At 35.8% G+C, this 17,518-nt stretch overlaps 3 protein-coding genes across 10 annotated transcripts; 2 read left to right on the forward strand and 1 right to left on the reverse strand.

Annotated features, from left to right (window-relative positions):
* Positions 1-4,535: 4,535 nt before the first annotated feature.
* Positions 4,536-13,471, reverse strand: LOC130967584 (rab GTPase-activating protein 22-like). Of its 8 annotated transcripts, none has more exons than XR_009081388.1 (13): positions 13,261-13,444; positions 12,720-12,924; positions 12,062-12,157; positions 11,569-11,672; positions 10,711-10,889; positions 9,769-9,891; positions 9,592-9,680; positions 8,595-8,700; positions 8,131-8,228; positions 7,712-7,966; positions 7,504-7,587; positions 6,367-6,455; positions 4,536-4,602 (listed from the first exon to the last, which is right to left on the reverse strand). XR_009081388.1 is itself a non-coding variant. In XM_057892513.1 (13 exons), exons 2-12 carry the CDS (start codon positions 12,825-12,827, stop codon positions 6,438-6,440), a joined length of 1,260 nt encoding a protein of 419 aa, XP_057748496.1. In that variant the 5' UTR covers positions 12,828-12,924; positions 13,261-13,445; the 3' UTR covers positions 5,946-6,283; positions 6,419-6,437. The 8 variants fall into 8 exon arrangements, 4 of the variants coding, with proteins under 4 accessions (XP_057748496.1, XP_057748495.1, XP_057748493.1 ...); XR_009081384.1 differs by lacking the exon at positions 4,536-4,602 and adding an exon at positions 5,946-6,267; XR_009081385.1 differs by lacking the exon at positions 4,536-4,602 and adding an exon at positions 5,946-6,283.
* Positions 13,472-15,021: 1,550 nt separating this feature from the next.
* LOC130966535 (protein FAR1-RELATED SEQUENCE 5-like) lies at positions 15,022-15,612 on the forward strand. Its single transcript, XM_057891351.1, has 2 exons — positions 15,022-15,479; positions 15,564-15,612. Exons 1-2 carry the CDS (start codon positions 15,022-15,024, stop codon positions 15,610-15,612), a joined length of 507 nt encoding a protein of 168 aa, XP_057747334.1.
* Positions 15,613-16,051: 439 nt separating this feature from the next.
* Positions 16,052-16,893, forward strand: LOC130966536 (protein FAR1-RELATED SEQUENCE 1-like). Its single transcript, XM_057891352.1, has 2 exons — positions 16,052-16,385; positions 16,427-16,893. The coding sequence occupies exons 1-2, from the start codon at positions 16,052-16,054 to the stop codon at positions 16,891-16,893; spliced, it is 801 nt and encodes a 266-aa protein (XP_057747335.1).
* The last annotated feature ends 625 nt before the right edge of the window (positions 16,894-17,518 follow it).

A 17,518-nucleotide genomic window follows, 5' to 3' on the forward strand; every position in this document is an offset into this window, starting at 1 on the left:
CGATATCGACCTCCCCACACTTAAAGATTGCACCGTCCTCGGTGCATGCTAAGATGTACAAGTGGACGGGCTGCTCCAACTGATGCCTTTCTCTATAGATTGTGCAGATTGACTTGCCTGTCTCCCCAGTTAGAAGCGTTCCCTTCCCCTTCCTCGGTGGCCATCCTGAAAGAAGAGAAAAAGAATGAAAGTAACCCAGAAATAAAGATAAGAACATAAATAGAATATGGCTGGGTTAATGCCAAATAATGAGGGTCTCAATTACATAGTAGCTACAACATGTAAGTGAGGGAACAGTAGAAGTACAGGGCAAATCAAGAGTGCAAAAATTTGCAACAAAGGAGAGAGAGTGTGGGTAAGGAGAGATAATATAAATTCATGTCAATGCAAAAGGAATACAGGTATAAAAGATTGGCATTGATTTAATTAATATTACTTAACCAGAATAAAACAAGTCACTAAGCACCCAAAATAATTCAAGAGAAGATGCAACAGTTAAATAAGAAAATTCAACACCAAAGGAAAAATAATGAATTTAGAAAAGAAAAATAAAAATATGCACAAAATTAAAATGCGATGGATGAAATATGCAAATAAAATAAAATGGAAGTGAAAAAGGATGAGAAGAAGAAAAAGAGAGTGACAAAGGAGAGAGAAAGAAGAAATTAGGATTAGAAAAGAAAAGATAAGATAATTGGCGCGGATCTGAATAAGTTGTGCGGCGCAGGCGACGCGGACGCGTGAGGGACGCAGTCGCGTGGTGCGCGATAAGGTCAGGTGACGCAGACGCATGGGTCACGCGATCGCGTGACTCGATTTGTGCTAGTGGCGCGAGTGCAGCCTCACGTTTGCACAACTCTCTGTTTAAATGCATTTTGCCAAAAATCTGGGTGACGCGGTCGCGTGGGTGACGCGATCGCGTGGATGGCCATTTGAACGCGACCCAGTTCTTTTCTAAAATTTTATTTTCAAGCTCTTCACATTCCCAACAAGCTCGTAACCTTCCGAAATGTTATTTCACACTTATAAACCCCCAATTTCATCCCTTAAGTTTTAATTTGATCTTAAAATACCTAGAGATTGAGAGAAGGCTAGGGAAGGGGTAACTTGTGGAGGAGGAAAAGGGATGTTATGATGAATATGATGAATGATGATGGTATGAGTTGTTGAGGAAGGTGGTGGAGTGCTGTATATGAGATGAACTGTATGGCTGAGCATGTTATGAGCCGAATGGCAGTGTATGATGGTGATTATGGCTGATCATGTACTATGATTGGTAAGCCGGAATGGCTGAGATAAATATTAATGTATGGTTGTGATTAAATACATATATGCTGAATTGATGATTATTATTATCGTTGCACTCCACCTATCTGAGATACGAGTTTTTCTGGGTGAAAGCAGTGGCTAGCCACCACGTGCTCCAGGTGGAGACTCGATACTCTGCTGACCCTATGTCGTAAGTGTGGCCGGACACTGTGAAAGTTCCGGATGAGCTCGCCCCGTAAATATACACCAGTAAAGGTGTTGGATTATGTATTATGCTTATGTTATGAGATAACTCGAGTTGGGGATGCACGACAGAGGGACAGTCCAACGGTTAGCTACCGGGACTTGTCGGGCTGGCTTTATAACCGACAGATGAGACTCATCAGCCACTAGGACAGGCATGCATCATATGCATTAGATGTGATTTATCTGGATTGCCTAATTGACTGCATCATTATTTGCTACTTGCTTAATTGTCCTATCTGCTTCCTATTTGTACATTTCCTTGCTTGATATACTTGTGTGTGCATTTATTTTACTGTTGGCGGTTGGGAGGTTTGCAGGATTTGGAAAGGGGATATATATATATAGTTAGACCGGAGATCCTTAAGTTAGTCGCCTATTTACATTCTTATGGTTTAGCATGTTTATGCGCTTTGATTATGATTTGGAAGTCCTACGATTGCCTTCGGCTTTCCCAGGACATTACATGTTAGATATTTGGGCACTGTTACCATGCTGAGAACCTCCGATTCTCACCTATGCGGATTTTGTGGTTTTCAGATGCAGGATGTGAGGCTCTTCGCTGAGGCATGCTGGAGACTTCCTTTTTGGCAGAGATCCTTAGCTATTGAGATTTTATTTTGATCTTACATACTTGTTTAGATACTTATATTTTCCACTATATATGTATCTTGTATTTACTCCTCTTAGAGGTTATTTTGGAGAAACAGGATTTGTATATTGTCTTTTGGGTTGTCTTTTAGGATTTCCTTACTATATATGTATTTATACTGTATGCTCGGGCCGGTTATCTCCGCAAGCCGAGTCCCGAGTCTTGATATATGTATTTTGGCACTCCTTTGTATATCTCTTCGCTTTAGTTTGATCTTTAACTATTCGTTTACGTTATCGATCGGAGTGTTGCGCTTTTGATTTATCGGTTTTGATTTACCCACTTTTTCAAAGGCTCCTAGTTATGAACATTCTTGTAATACTATACATACTAAATTTTATTTTAGAGGTCGTAATACCTCACCACCTCTGTTTTATGACTTAAGCATAAGACTCTGTGTGGTAGGGTGTTACACCTATTGTTGTTTATTTTGTTTACTGAAAGGCTTGGTCAAATGAAAAAGATAGAAAAAGATCTTTAAAGAAATCGGAAGGTCAAGCTCTCGGCTGACAAGCTGGTAAATCTTCATGAAACCCCAAGAATTGGGATGAAGTTGGGAAGGAGCTACCCTACAGTGGGACAGGACCTCTACTTCAAAGTCAGAAAAAGGCAAGGTAACCCCTAAACGGGTAAAAAGACAGTCATACATAAAAATAAAGTAGGGGTCAGTATCATTATTCCTCCCACAGCAAACTCGGTCCTCAGGATTGCGGGCTACCAACTCATATTTGGGTTCGTCATCGTCGAGGTTACGGACCCTATGGTGTTTCCTGAGTTCAGTTATGAAGATGGTTTCTACTAAAGGCTCTCAGAAAGAACGGAAGCATCTACCTATCTCAGAAGGACTTCAGGAATTTGGAAAGACATTTCTTGAAAAGGAAAAAATGTATGTGAAAATGATAAAAAAAGAGGTCATAAAAAAATCAGTTCATAATGAAAAAGTTCTTTTTCAAAACAGAAGGCAAGAGCAAATAGTAGTCATAGTAAAAGAGATCTTCGCAAAAGAGAAAATACAAAAATATTCCTACTACAAACAGTACAAACGGACCCCACTCTCAAAACATGCATTATCTCATATAAAAGGCGAAAAAGGATGCAAAGAACTAACCTTTTGCGAAGAGGAAGATAGAAAGGCGAACACTCCAATGAAAGAGAGCACGAGAATCCTGTGAGTGAGGAAAAGAACGAAGGAGCGAAGTAGTTCTCAGAAAACCAACGAAAGAAAAGAAAGAAAGAAGAGGAAAAGAAATTTATAGTACAGTAGGGGCATAACAGTAAAACGACGTAGTCATTAAGAGGACGCGTCTTACCAATGTAACTACCCCCCACATGTAAATGTAAGAACCGAACGGACGCGATGTTTGATTAGATGCGACAGTTGAAGAACTTCAAAATCACGTCAATTTCAAAACTAAAATCACATCGGTTTTCGACTTGGAAAGAAACACCAACTTGAGCATACCCGAGTTCAATTAACACTCGAATCCAACTCATAACTAAAGAGATCGGACTCAAGTAGGGGCACTGTTCATACCCTAACCCAATGCAATAGCCAGGCCTAACTAAGTTAAAAAGGCCCAATCCAAAGGGATGGCATTTACCGCTCACTCAACTTCCCCAAAAGAGGTCGGATTCGACATGAGCTAGCAGATACACTTATTCAAATAAGTAACTGCCTCCTAAAACCTCTCACCCACTTTTAGAAGAGATATCTCAACAACCTTAAGATAAAGGGACGGTTATCCACCACTAATAGTGGAATTACTCCAACGGTGGTTATTGGCTCATCACCTATAAATACACTAACACTCCTCAGGTATGAAAAGTTCCAAGATACAAAAACCTGCTTATCTCCTTGCTGACTTAGGTATCGGAGTGTCCTTGCAGATACCAACCCCCATCGCCAATACACATACAATCACCTCGGACGACGGCTCCCAGACACAAAGCTAGTTGAAGTCTACGTTTCCTCATCGTTTGGGCCTTTAATTCAAGCCCAACTATCCGGTTCTAGGTAAGTCCCGAAACAACAATCATATATTTGATAAAGATAAAACACACAATTTTCTATTTATAAAAATAAGAGAAACTACAATATTCACTAAATAATAGCAGAATTGCACAGGATATCTAAAAATAGAGACAAAAATACATTAAGATCTTAACGTAGAAAATCTTCCTCAATATAAGAGGTACCAGTCACCAAATCCAAAGAAATAGTTTTACTATAATCAAAATAGAATACAAAAGAATCATAAATCACTATACAAAACGTACATACAACAAACTAATCAACCTAAGTATCAAAATTTACAAACAATAACCAAGAAAATAAAATATGACAAAACAGTTGCTGCTGCGTGGCTTATAACTCCAACCACAGACCTCATTTCAAAAATTTGAATGGTCAAAGTGAAGAATCAGATGTCTAAAATGCACTGTATAAATTTGAATTTGGGCCAATAGTTAACAAATCTGCAGGAAAAAATTTACAGTGACAATTTTGTGTACGTGTGAAAATAACTTTTTGTTTTCTATTCTCTCACGTGTTTACTTGTTCTTGCTAATAAGATCTCTCCCTTACTTCACTTTAACTCAACGTCAATGACTTCACTCACAACTAAGAGTAATTATAGACTAAAATATTTTAAGTTTTTATTCCTCGTAAAAAAGAAGTCCAAAACCCAACAACATTAATGTGTGCACGTGACAGTCTTGTGTGAATGTCATGAACATATGACTGTTATATTACAGATTATCGATGTCAAGAAAATATAATTGAAATCCAATCATTAGGTTTTTATTTTGAAAGAATGGACACTTTATTGTACAGATTGGAGTGGTATAGAGAGAGAATATAATTTCTTTTATAGTTATTTTTTATTGTTTTATTATTATTCAAAATGTGAGTCCTACCTTTATTAATCTCTCTTTCATTCTATTAAAAAAAAAAAACTATAAACTTACATTTTTACCATATAATTCACCTTGAAAGAATGAGGCAAACAATCTCTATTTGTGGTGCCTATACATCATTAAAGTCACACTTTAACCTTGATATTAAGCCCTTTTCTGGTAATTTGAATTTTGATTATTGAATGGAAAACATTAAAAAATATTTTTAAATTACTTAAGGTAAAAATAGATTTAAAAAAAGTATTAGAGACAAATTTAAAACTATCTCTAAATATTGGGAACAAAATTAACGTTTATCCCAACAATGATAATAGTATGCTTTGTTGTTTCAACTATTTTTTAAAAAATTTTAATCTTCTTAAACATAGTGCTAGGTTAAACTTAATATGATACCTTTTATTAAAATAAAGTTGAACAAGAACGCTTGTTAAGATTATTATTGTTGTAAGTTTTTAATTTTTTAAGATAAACTATTATTTCTATTTATAAATGTTCAGAATGCTAATAAATTTATCCACAAAAATTAAAATTAACCTTATACTCATGAAAGATAAATTTTTCTTCACAAAACTAACCGAATCCTAAAAAAATCATTAAATATATCCAAATTATCCTCTTACCTAACCTAATATAATTCCAACTCTAATCTTACTCCACTCCCATTCCAACAAATATACTGAAGATTTGAATGCATCTTTTTTTATAAAAGCTTTTTTAAATAATAACTTTAACATGTGTTTTTAAAACATATATTAGCTTAATCTTATTTTTTTAAATTAAAAACAATATCAAAATTTCACAAAAATAAATAAAGAAAACCACTCTCTTATCATGGGTGACTTTGAATGCAAATGAATTTGGGCCTATTTTTACTCAAATCTTTTTATTATGAAAAATATTTATCGAATAAAAAAGTACATTTGAAGTACACTTTTTGGTTCCTGGCTAAAACCAAAAGCATACCTAACATTTTCTCTCTCTTTTTTTTTAATTTAATTTTTGTTCCTAACAGAATGAACTTATTTTAAGATTAGTAATACAATAGATACTAATTTAGTTGTTGAAGAAAAAGAAATAATAATAAAAGTATTTTTGCCAGGCCCATGCACAAAATCTGAAGGTGATGTTTTCTGGGTCTCTAGATCTTGTGGCGTTTGTACTTAGTACTTCATTTCCAAGGATCAACACTGGAGAAGCATGGAACTACAGCCATCACTAGAGGGTAAAAGAAAAATGGGAGGAAAGAAAAAAAAAAAAAGAAAAAAGGATAGGGGCTAAGCTGAAACCTCAAGATCATGTTAACCACAGCTGCCAACCAAATAGTTAGAGAAAATGTACCATTGTCTCTATGGCTCTGTCACTTCTTGCCCTGGGCCTGCATGAACAACCAATGAAAAACTCAGATTTTGTATGAAGACAAAGTATTGTGTCGGAAACTAGAAAGATGTTTTGTTTCAGGGACACAAATACCAAAGACGGCGAGATACCGGAGACAGAGAAAGAGACCAAAATTTCTGACTCCTGTTTAGTCATACTGTCCTCCCAAGGAAGGACAGAAAATTTGTGTCCCGGGACCAAAAAAAATTTGAACGCATTTTCTGTATGTGTCACAAGATAGTTTACATGGAATGTTTCAGTAGCAAGGTCATAGCATGTTTGGTTTCTTGTTTTGAGCCAAAAATCATGGTTGTAGCAAAAGCGATCCAATAATGTATGTAAGAAGAATCTTATGCCAAAGATAGGATATGGACCTCTTTTGTGTTGAGGGCTAACATGTTCATTAAATATCAACCATTCAAGATTATTAAGTCGTGCATGTCATTGGAGATTTTTGAACGGTTAAGATTCTACAAACATAACAATCTCATGTAGGGGGAGGAGGGGGGCCCGGGGGGACAAAGTGGAAAAAGAGTTATTAAGGGCTTGTTTCATTGTCTATTATTTTTATAAGTTCATTAGTATTATGAGTTCAATTTTGATGCACTGACAGTGTAAAACGTTTTATATAGTCATCCAATCACATCATTTCTTTTGGATTACCATTCACGCTGTTAATGTAAAAGATAGTTATTTTTGCTAATGTAGAGTTATGTAATTGGATGTACATGTAAAACTGTTTTACATTGATAGTACATCAAAATTAAACTCTCGTATTATAACATAAACACATTGCTTTCATTGTATATTTTGTTTCCAAGCTTTTTGCAAAGAAATAATTAAAACAACAAAATCTTGTTCTTATTTCATTTGCATAAACACAGAAAAATATAAAAAAATAAAATTGAGCATTTTTGTAAGTGAATAGAGTAGAAACAAAGTGGCAATGGCAAAAACAAAATCAAGATCCACATATTTTGCTGCTAGAGTAAAAGCATTCTCTGATGTTCCTGAAATAACTAGAGGAGATAGAGAATGCAAATTACCTTGCTCAGGTACTTCTTCTGAATTTTCAATGCCTCCTCACATGCTTTTTTAGCATCAAGATTCGAAGTAATATCACCCAAGATCTGAAGAGATAGTTAAGTGAGATACATGCAAGAAACATATTCAAGTATATATATATATATATATATATATATATATATATATATATATATATTTTTTGGCACATGCATTTGAAAGAAGACAAACCTGGACAACGTCATCAACGCCCTTGGCCTCATTCAAAATCCGCCTATGCTTGATTTCTAGCACACTTGCAACAACGAAAACAGCTAGTGCACTACTTTCTTCTGCATTGCCGGTCTTCACATTTTTTCTCTCAAATTTTCCATATTGCTTCAAAATCTTGTCACTTAGTGTTTGTGGAGAGGCATTTGCTTTAGCTCGTTCTGGCTCTTCGTATTTTGCAAAGATGTTTGGATTGTATTCCATTCCCCAGATCAACTGGAAACAATCTATGTTATGTCATAAATTGAGCTATCAATTTGAAGCCAAAATAAGCTCCAAACTCAATCTCATCAAGATAGTAGAAAAATGATGGCTCATCTACGTATAAACGAGTTTATTTATCAATGAAATTAATATTGTTAATAGCATTTTATCCTTACCTCCCAAAGATACAAAGTATCTGCGAAAGAAAATTCTCTTCGAAAAAGAACCATCAGCATGCGAAATGCAAATAGATACTCTCCGCCATCTAAATCCTCTGTGAAATAAAAAGAGATGAAGCTTAAGGATTTTTTCTTGCATATTTATACAGACGCTTTTTCCTTCATGATTGCAAGCTTTCAGGATACTTCCCACTGGGAGGGGCCACAAACTGCTACAGTATGAATTTTCATGGACACAAGTGCAGGTATATGTACAAGTATCTATCATCAAGCTACCTCTAAACACGATTAACAAAGAAAAAAGAATTCTTTACCAAAAAGATTCACTATTTAATTGAAAATTATTCACACCACTTGGAGCATTTGAGACTGCTTCTAGTATAAATTAAAAAGATAGAAGAATCTAAACTCTAGAACTATCTTGTGACGTATTAGAAGCTGGCCAAAGAAGTTTTACTGACCAAGGTGTTCGTGAAGTTTAGGATCAACTGTTTTCATTATCTGTGAGAGCGTAGCCAACTGAGATTGCACCCCCATTGAACTTGCACTGGTCCTGAAGTTCTCTCTCTGTTGGGAAAACAACAGCAGGGGAAAACACCAAAATATGAATTGATTGGGATTAAACATTTTCAATCTTCGAAAAGAAAACAATAAACTACAGCAAACAACTAAATGATAACTTGGTGAGTAATAAGTAATTCTTCATTAGAACCAAATGTAGTAATACAATGATCAACTGTATCAGTTGAATTTCTACAAAAAGGACAACATCATTACAACAAGAAAGAAATAGGTCACTACTCCTTGGGAATCACTTTCAATCTCATCCATGTCTCTTGTTATCTCTAGTTATCTAAAACTACTAGATGTGTGACAATATACAAGTTTTGTGAATAATATCACCAAATTGGCATGCCTATTGTTCCGAGGGTTACCTGAAACTGTTAGGTCGATCTCGGATGAGATCTGTGGTGGCGGCCGGAGCTGATACGTCCGACTTGTTGGAGGCGCAAAGGATCAGCCACATCAGCACCACCAACAAGTCGGACGTATCAGCTCCGGCCGCCACCACAGATCTCATCCGAGATCGACCTAACAGTTTCAGGTAACTCTCGGAACACCTATCAAGCACAATTCTAGCTCCATTAAAAAACGATAATTATCCTCTCATGGTCAACATGAACATGAGTACATGACCTTGTCATATTCACATCTCTACCACTGATTTTTATCTTTTGAACATTTTTTTTTAGAATAATGAAAGAAACGGTGGAACTGTGAACATGACAGTCACTTTCCTGAGAGGATTCAAACACAAACAAAGCTTTTGACAAATCTTTTTAGTTAAATAATTCCTCAGGAACACAAGGTTGTATTGCTACATATCAATTACCGATACAAGAAACACCTAGAACTAGCATGTTAAGGAAATTTTATTGTTCAGTACATCTAGCATACCATCCTTCGCATTGCACGATCAAAGCACCAATAGCTATCTGCTTCGTTCTCGATGAGAATAATCAAAGGTGAGCATATATCATTCATTCCTGCAAAGTAAATGTGGTCCCTTTAGGATGTCCCATTTTTGGAGCTCTATCAACTCATCATTTGAAAATTTAAAAGAGAGAGTCTCACCTTGCACATAACCAATATCATCATCCAACCATGCATAAACTGATAGAACATCCCAAAGTTTTGCTTGATTAGCTTCACTCTCATAAAAGACAAGTGCTCGATCAGTTCGATTAACATCCAGGCCTACAATACAAATTTGTCATCACAGATGCTATTATGATAAATAAATTATTTATAAAACAAGCTTTCTTAAGAAGAAAAAAACAGCGTTAAATTATGAAACTATTATATGATGCCCTTTTCATGAGAACATCATGGAACATATGCAATCACCCTCAGAAGTCAGAACTAATGCACAAGACATTCTGACTTAAAACTCCTTATCTAAGACATAAACTTGCAGGTTCCTAGTCAATTTTGATGAATTCTCAGACTTTTATTAACAGGTTATCATTTTGGGTAGTGAAAATTATATGCAGCCATTGCTTTTTCATGAAAGTTTTGATAGACGAGCAGGTTGCATATCTGCTTTAAAGTAACATCTCAAAGTTTTCCCCCTTTTCGTGAGATCACCAGGTAACCCACATGTTTGGCCCATAGGAATAGTTCACGATACAAGGAAGCATAAGGTTATGAGGTATGAAGTATCTTTCCTTGGATTAGAAGTTGCATTCTTGTCCAAGGATCAAGGTTGCTTACCACCCTGTGTTAATGACTTATCATTGTCAGTATAAGTTATATGCTATGTAAGCCAGGTTGTACCATTTTCATCATTACATATTTAATTCATTATTTTGTAAATAATTTCTTCAGGTGTTACATTAATGATATTTATATTTATGAAGGAAATTTACATGCCACTGATTTTATGATTGCAAAAGAAGAGTTAATAGGCACGAGCTTTAATCTTTAGTGAAGCTCAAAATTTGAAATTTGTAGATTTAAACTAAATAAAGCAGAATGGAAATATGTATCCACTAATGTGCAGCAGTGTATACATACCAATCTGATGTAACACTTGCATCCACTGCAAAACTTTCTTATTTGAAGGTTGGACACCTATCAAAGATTTATCTATTGGTTGGCCATCCTCATCGATGAGGGGTGTTGTAATAAATTTTCCGCTACCAATCATTGGAACCATCCTTTGACATTCTGCTTTCCACATATCATACTGTCCCCTGCATAATCAATTTATAAATGGTTTTATTTACTCATGTTGTTTAATTTCAGTAAAGAGAGAGAGAGAGAACAAATGGTGAGAAGATGTAGGGTTTACACCCTAAAACATTTAAACAAGCACCATTTTGCATTTAGAAAGACCAACATAGAGTAGAGGGGAAACATCAGTAGCTACCCAATCTCAAGTTGATACATTCTAGAAATTATAGGCGCCAAAGTTACAAAACAATAACACTTTTGTTCATAGATTATGTGGCACGAAGAATAAAAATAACAGACAAAAGGTTCACCCAAGTGGTAACAATTTTCATTTCACAATTTTGATTAGAATGGCATGATATGAACATTTGGCCAATAATTGTATATGAGCACTATAATGGTGATAGGAAACAGGGAGTGACAAAAATGACAGGAAACACTAGTAACAGCAATAAAAGGGAAGTCATGCTCGCAATGACAACTAGAGGACGGTTGCATTGGCCAATGACGTATGGCAATGAGCAGTATTTATGAGAAAACACTCAAAACAGTCCTCTAAAAGATTACAGAAGGTATATTTAAAGGAAAAATTGGACGTCATGCTTATCTTCAGAGAACAAATTTGAGCTTTACTGTTAGAATAACCCATTTAATCTGATTTTTTTAATTCTACAGAGATATGCTTCAACTATAATATACCTTCGACGGTTCTTGAGCTCCGTCCGTTCATCAAATGTACTGTTAGGATCATAGCAACCTAGCAAGAACTCCCATACTTCCCCTTTGATTGAAGGATGGACACCCTACATGATTCATAGAAGTAGATATGGGTAGCAATAAGCACAAATGAAAAAGGAGAGAGAGAGAGAGAGAGAGAGAGAGAGAGAGAGAATCCTGAATAGTGATAACGATAAGTGCAGATCAGACTGTTATCATAGATCATCATCATACGGTATTTGTTTCACAGAGAACAATGTCTAAGGCACTTTGAAGTGAATAATTTATAAACTAACCCTTCTCATTAATATAGCTACCGCCAACAATCTATTAGGTCACCATGTTGTTAAATGCAAATCATCAATGACAAATCCGCAAATTCAGAGCAACCACACAGGTAGAAACCAAAAGAAAAAATGTCATTATTAACAGATTCCATCATGTGACCAGCATCGAGATAGAAAATATAGATTACCCCGCGCTGGATTCGTCTAAGCACTTTGGCAATGTTCAAGTGACCTTCTGCATCGAATGATGAATTCCATCTTCTTTGACTTAAAGTTTTGCCAGCCTGTGCCAAAACAAAAGTGCAGCGTATAAATCACAAAAGCCTTTTACGTAAACTTTCAAATATATGAAAATTGCAACAATAATACTGAAAAGCATCTATATTATATACAATGACAATGACAGCTAAGCCTTATTCGACTAGTTGGGATCGGTTAGACATATCAAGATATGTAAAAATCTAAAAATTCCCTACGTGGGGTAAGCTACAGATGTCACAAAAAGCAAACTTTGATCTTTCTACCTTGTACAAGTTTCAATGAGTTGCATATCATCTAACCGAGTGTCGCAAAACTAGTATAGTCACTACTCAAAATAACTAAATTTAGTTGACGATATGTTTTCTGGACACATATCTCTTCGTACACCATACTGAGATCCATTCTACCAGAAATAAACTTTTGCTATGATCCCTACTCTAACAATCAAACTCTTATTTTCCAGGCTTGGAATTAGATATACAAACAACATAACTCTTTCTTTTGCACATAACTCATTCAATTGATGTGCAAATCTTATCAAACAAAATTCAGCAGCATGAGCTAAAGCACAAAAAGAACTCTCACCCTTGGCTTAAAACGAGGAGCTGGAGCGTCGGCTTGGCATTCCGGTCTAATAGGATAGAAGTCATTCAACTCAGTAGCTCCAGAACTCCTCGCAAGAACCTTCCACATCCCCCACAACTAATCATCTACTTCAACACCAAAACCTTAATCAAACCCCTACTCTCTTGTTAGAGAGCCATAACAACCATCATTGTCAATACCCTACCTGCTTAATCCAACAACATATTTCAAAATTATTAACATTTTATAAAGGAACATTATCAAACCCAACACAAAGGTACAAAATGTTCAATTTCACTAGGCATGGCATCATTCCCTTAATAAGATGCAGACTTTGTTTCGAAGAAGTTGTCAAATTCTCCCAATAAATAAATAAAAAAAATCAGATTAGATGAAAATTTTAAAATCAAAATCGCTGTTATGTGGAAATAATTATCATGTTAATCAGATTATGCATCTTAGAACAGCTCTTGAAAGAAAAATCTAGATGGGGATATATGTTTGAAGCAATTATGAAATCACAAGTGAGAAAAGGAGGAACCTTTTTCGAATTCTGAAGAAATGATTTCCACAAAACGAACAAATCAACGAACGAACAAACGAATGAATGTGTGAAAGATTGGAACAGGGAATGAACGAAAGAATGAATGTGTGAGAGAGAGTGAATGAAGGGAAGAGAAGGAGAATATAGTGCTGCGTTGTGTTAATTTGAATTGAATGGACAATTATTCAGTGATTCGCAATAAATGAATATTTTTTTAATTTTTGTTTATGAATTATGATGGACAGACAGGACTTTATGGGACATTTTTTGCTTCAACGGTTCTTTGCATATTTTGTTGCGTTGCTTTTTTTCATTTTAAAAAAGAAATTTAAGATATCTTGATTTATTTTGAGGAATTTTTTATTTATTAATATGCATGCTTAGATTCGAGGTACATTTCAAATATAGTGGGTATAAAGATGATTATGTATGTATTAGATATGAAAAAAATTTGAATACATTGATCTGGAGTGTACTCAAAATCGGGCTCTTATGACAAACTGAACATATTTTGGATATATTCGAGATATGTATCAAGTTACTTAAGGGTCATTATATCCAATATATAGAAAATGTAACTCAGAATTTGTGTATTCAAAATAACTATATTTAAAATAATTCACCTTATATTCTCTTTTTCTTATATTCATAGCATAATTGTAAAAGTCTTTGTTGTGTTTATATATTCTCTTTGCTTTCTTATTATTTTAATGGAAAAGCTCTACATCCATGTAAAAATTACATGGATGGTATCCAAGTACTTTTCACTTCACGCATTTTTCTCGACCCACACACTCATTTGTTTTACACGCGTCTCATATAACGTATATAACGTAATCCTTATTTTGCATGATCAACCTTTCTCAACCTAAACCTTTCTCAACGTAAACCTTTCCATATAACGTAAACCTTTTTCGCGTTCTTCTTCAACGTAATTAAATTCGTTGTTCTCCTTTATTCATATTTTTCTTCTCTGCATTATGAATCTGGATTGACTTCAACGTAATTAACTTTGTCGTTCATCTTCTTCTTCTTCTTTTTCTTCTTCAATCTACAATTTTGAATTAAAACAATAAATGAATCAATTTCAAATCAGTTGAATGAGTGCGATTTCGATAATTCTTCTGGAATGCATCAATTTGATGAGGTTTGGATTATTGAATTTTGAATCGAATTCAATGGAATGAAATTGCTAATTTTATTTGAAGTGAATTGAATGGACTGAGGTGATCTATATCTGAATTGAATTGAATTGAATTGATAATATGTAACTGTGAGTAACTATGAGTGTGAATAAGTGTGAGTAACTTTTCGGTTCGGTAAGTACTAAAGAGTTGTTTAAGCATGTGCATGTGTTCGGTTCGGTATGCAGAAAGGAGCCTAAAAAAATTAGACGAATATATTCTGTTTTGTTCCCCAAACACTATATAATTGTTTCACCGTAATTAAGATTTTGGTTCACCATAACTAAGATTTCGGTTCACCGTACAGACCAGCTGTGTTGTGGATGAAAAATTTGTCCCAAAGGTGGGAATGATTTTCAAGACACTAGAAGAAGCTGGAAAGTTCTACAAATATTATTCCAAACTTGCCGGTTTTTCTACCAAAATAAGGAACACAACTTGAGACGGAGACAAGATTAAGAATCAACTAATTGTATGTACCAGAGAGGGGAGGTGGAAATCAAAGATATCTCCAACTTTGAAGACAAACCCTTCGGCTGGGTAAAATTGTCCGGCCAGAATTTACGTACACATAATGAAGGATGTTAGTGTTTGGACAATTTCCAAAGTTGTTTTGAATCACTCACATCCTTGTTGTCCAGACCAGGCTGAGATGCTCAAACAACACAGGGAGCTTAGCATGTTCGTGTGTCGCACCATTGAAACCCACGAGGAAGCCGGAATCACACCGAGCAAAACTTACCAATCATTTGTGGCAGCAGCTGGCAGCCGCCGTGAACTAGGTTTTATAGAAAAAGACGTTAGGAATTACATCACAAGGAAAGTATGGAATATTTTCGAAGAAGACGATGCCAAAGAATTTGAGAAGTACCTAGTAAGAATGAAAGAGAAGAACCAAAATTTCTTCTTTGAGCTCAACCTTGAAGGCGATCATTGCATTAAACATGCATTCTGGGCTGATGCAAGAAGCAGGGCTGCATTTGATTATTTCGGAGATGTAGTTTCATTTGACACCACCTATACCACAAACAGGTATTCGGTTCTTTCAAATATATTTTTTATGTTCAGTGAGTGTATATATTTCGGTTCACCACTGTGTGCTTGTTATTTATGCAGATACAATTTGGTTTTAGGTTCTTTTGTGGGCATGAATCACTACGGCTAGTCGACACTTCTTGGATGCGCGCTGATGAAAAATGAGGACATCCAATCATTCAAATGGCTATTTGAGTGTTGGCTACATTGCATGGGAGGGAAGGCACCAAAAGGTATTGTTACTGATCAATGCGCATCGATTCAAAGGGCAATTGAGCTGTGCATGCTAACAACAATTCATCGCTGGTGCATCTGGCACATTATGAAGAAGATCCCAAGCAAATTAAATGGCTACAAGGGACACAACAAAATTGAACAAGAGATGAGCCATGTTGTTTAGAACTCGTACACAAAAGAAGAATTTGACAGAAACTGGATCGATTTCCTTAGAAAGTATGGCCTCGGAGGCAACAAGTGGCTTTCAGGTAATTGAGATTTCAATTCGAATTATTTTTATGCTCATATGTTTTTTTCCCAAAGCATGCACTGTTTTCGGTTCACCAGACCTTATGGGTTCGGTTTGGTTTGCAGAGCTGTACGAGGATCGGCATATATGGATTCCGGTTTACTTGGATCACCACTTTTGGGCCGGGATGAGAAGCACGCAAAGGAGTGAGAGCATGCATTCATTTTTCAACAAGTTCATCACACGGAATAGCTCCTTGAGACAATTCGTGAAGCAATACGACAATTGTCTAGCAAGTAGAGAGCAAGCAGTGAGAGAATTCGATGCTGCAGATTTTCACACCGTGATACCGTGTTCAACAAAATCAACAATAAAGGCACAGTTTCAGCATGTATATACCCATGAGAAGTTCAGAAAAGTTCAAACTCAATTCAGAGGTAAAGTGAACTGTATCACAGATCAATGCATACCACCCTAGGTTTCACAACATATGAAGTCATAGAGCAGGTATCCAACTCCACATTCAACAAGTTTGTCGTCACCTACGACGCAGTATCACGAGATGTAAAGTGCCATTGCTTGCTGTTTGAGTCTAGGGGCATATTGTGCCTCCATTCCCTAAGCGTCCTAAGCTTTGAGCGAGTGGATAACGTGGCACCGAAATACATATTGGAACGTTGGAGCAAGAACACAAAGAGGAGGCATACACACATCAAGAGTAGCCAAGATGAACCTCTACTGGGGCCAAGAAGTAAGAGATTTGACGAATTGGTGTTTCGGTCACACAATATATGTGAATTTGCATCTGAGTCTGAAGAGTTGACCGGAATTTTGCACCGAGCATTTGACAAGGTCATGGTGGAGATGGAAGAATATCAAGAGAGAAGCAAAGGAAAAAGTTTGTTAACCCACGAAGAAGCGACATTAAGCAACGTGAATGACTGATGGGTGGAAAAACGATTCCCCACAAAACTCACCAGCAAGTGTACCGGGTTGCATCAAGTAGTAAAACTCACTTAGAGTGAGGTCGATCCCACAGGAATTGATGGATCAAGCAACTTTAGTGGGTGATTAGTTTAGTCAAGCTAACATTGGTGAATTAAGTGAAAATTGAAGCAACAGAATGTAAATGACAAGAAATCTAAAGTTGCAGAAAGTAAATGGGCAGAAACGTAAAGAGCAAGGAATGTAAATTACAGCAGATCTCACTTGCAGGAATTAAATTGACAGAAGCTTAAAGAATAAGAAATGTAAATTGCAGCAAACGTAAAGGGGGCTGGGTGCTGAAAAGTAAAGAAAGCAGTAAATCATGACTTAGAGCAATTGCAGAAAATGCAAATGTGCAGGAAAGTAAATCAAGCTCAATGTGAATGTGAAATTGCAAAAAAAGAGAATTGCTCAGAATTGCAGGAAGAGTAAATTCAGATCCACGAAAAAGGGAATTGAGGTGCAAGGAAATTTAAATTGCTTAGAATTGTAAATCAAGCTCACAGTAAACTCATGTAAAATTTCAGAAAGCAAAATTTCAGAAGAGAAGATTCAGAAACATGAAATTTCATAAACCAAATTG

The sequence above is a fragment of the Arachis stenosperma genome, chromosome 3, assembly GCF_014773155.1.
Source record: "Arachis stenosperma cultivar V10309 chromosome 3, arast.V10309.gnm1.PFL2, whole genome shotgun sequence".
NCBI lineage: Eukaryota > Viridiplantae > Streptophyta > Magnoliopsida > Fabales > Fabaceae > Arachis > Arachis stenosperma.

Coding starts and splice junctions, on each gene's coding strand:
- LOC130967584 (XM_057892510.1), bottom strand. CDS start 12,827: ATGTGGAAGGTTCTTGCGAGGAGTTCTGGAGCTACTGAGTTGAATGAC. Junction 11,673..12,061: donor TTAGACGAATCCAGCGCGGG/GTAATCTATATT, acceptor TGAATCATGTAG/GGTGTCCATCCTTCAATCAA. Junction 7,967..8,130: donor ATACTTTGTATCTTTGGGAG/GTAAGGATAAAA, acceptor GATTGTTTCCAG/TTGATCTGGGGAATGGAATA.
- LOC130966535 (XM_057891351.1), top strand. CDS start 15,022: ATGAAGGATGTTAGTGTTTGGACAATTTCCAAAGTTGTTTTGAATCAC. Junction 15,480..15,563: donor ACCACCTATACCACAAACAG/GTATTCGGTTCT, acceptor TTATTTATGCAG/ATACAATTTGGTTTTAGGTT.
- LOC130966536 (XM_057891352.1), top strand. CDS start 16,052: ATGGGTTCGGTTTGGTTTGCAGAGCTGTACGAGGATCGGCATATATGG. Junction 16,386..16,426: donor AGTTCAAACTCAATTCAGAG/GTAAAGTGAACT, acceptor ATACCACCCTAG/GTTTCACAACATATGAAGTC.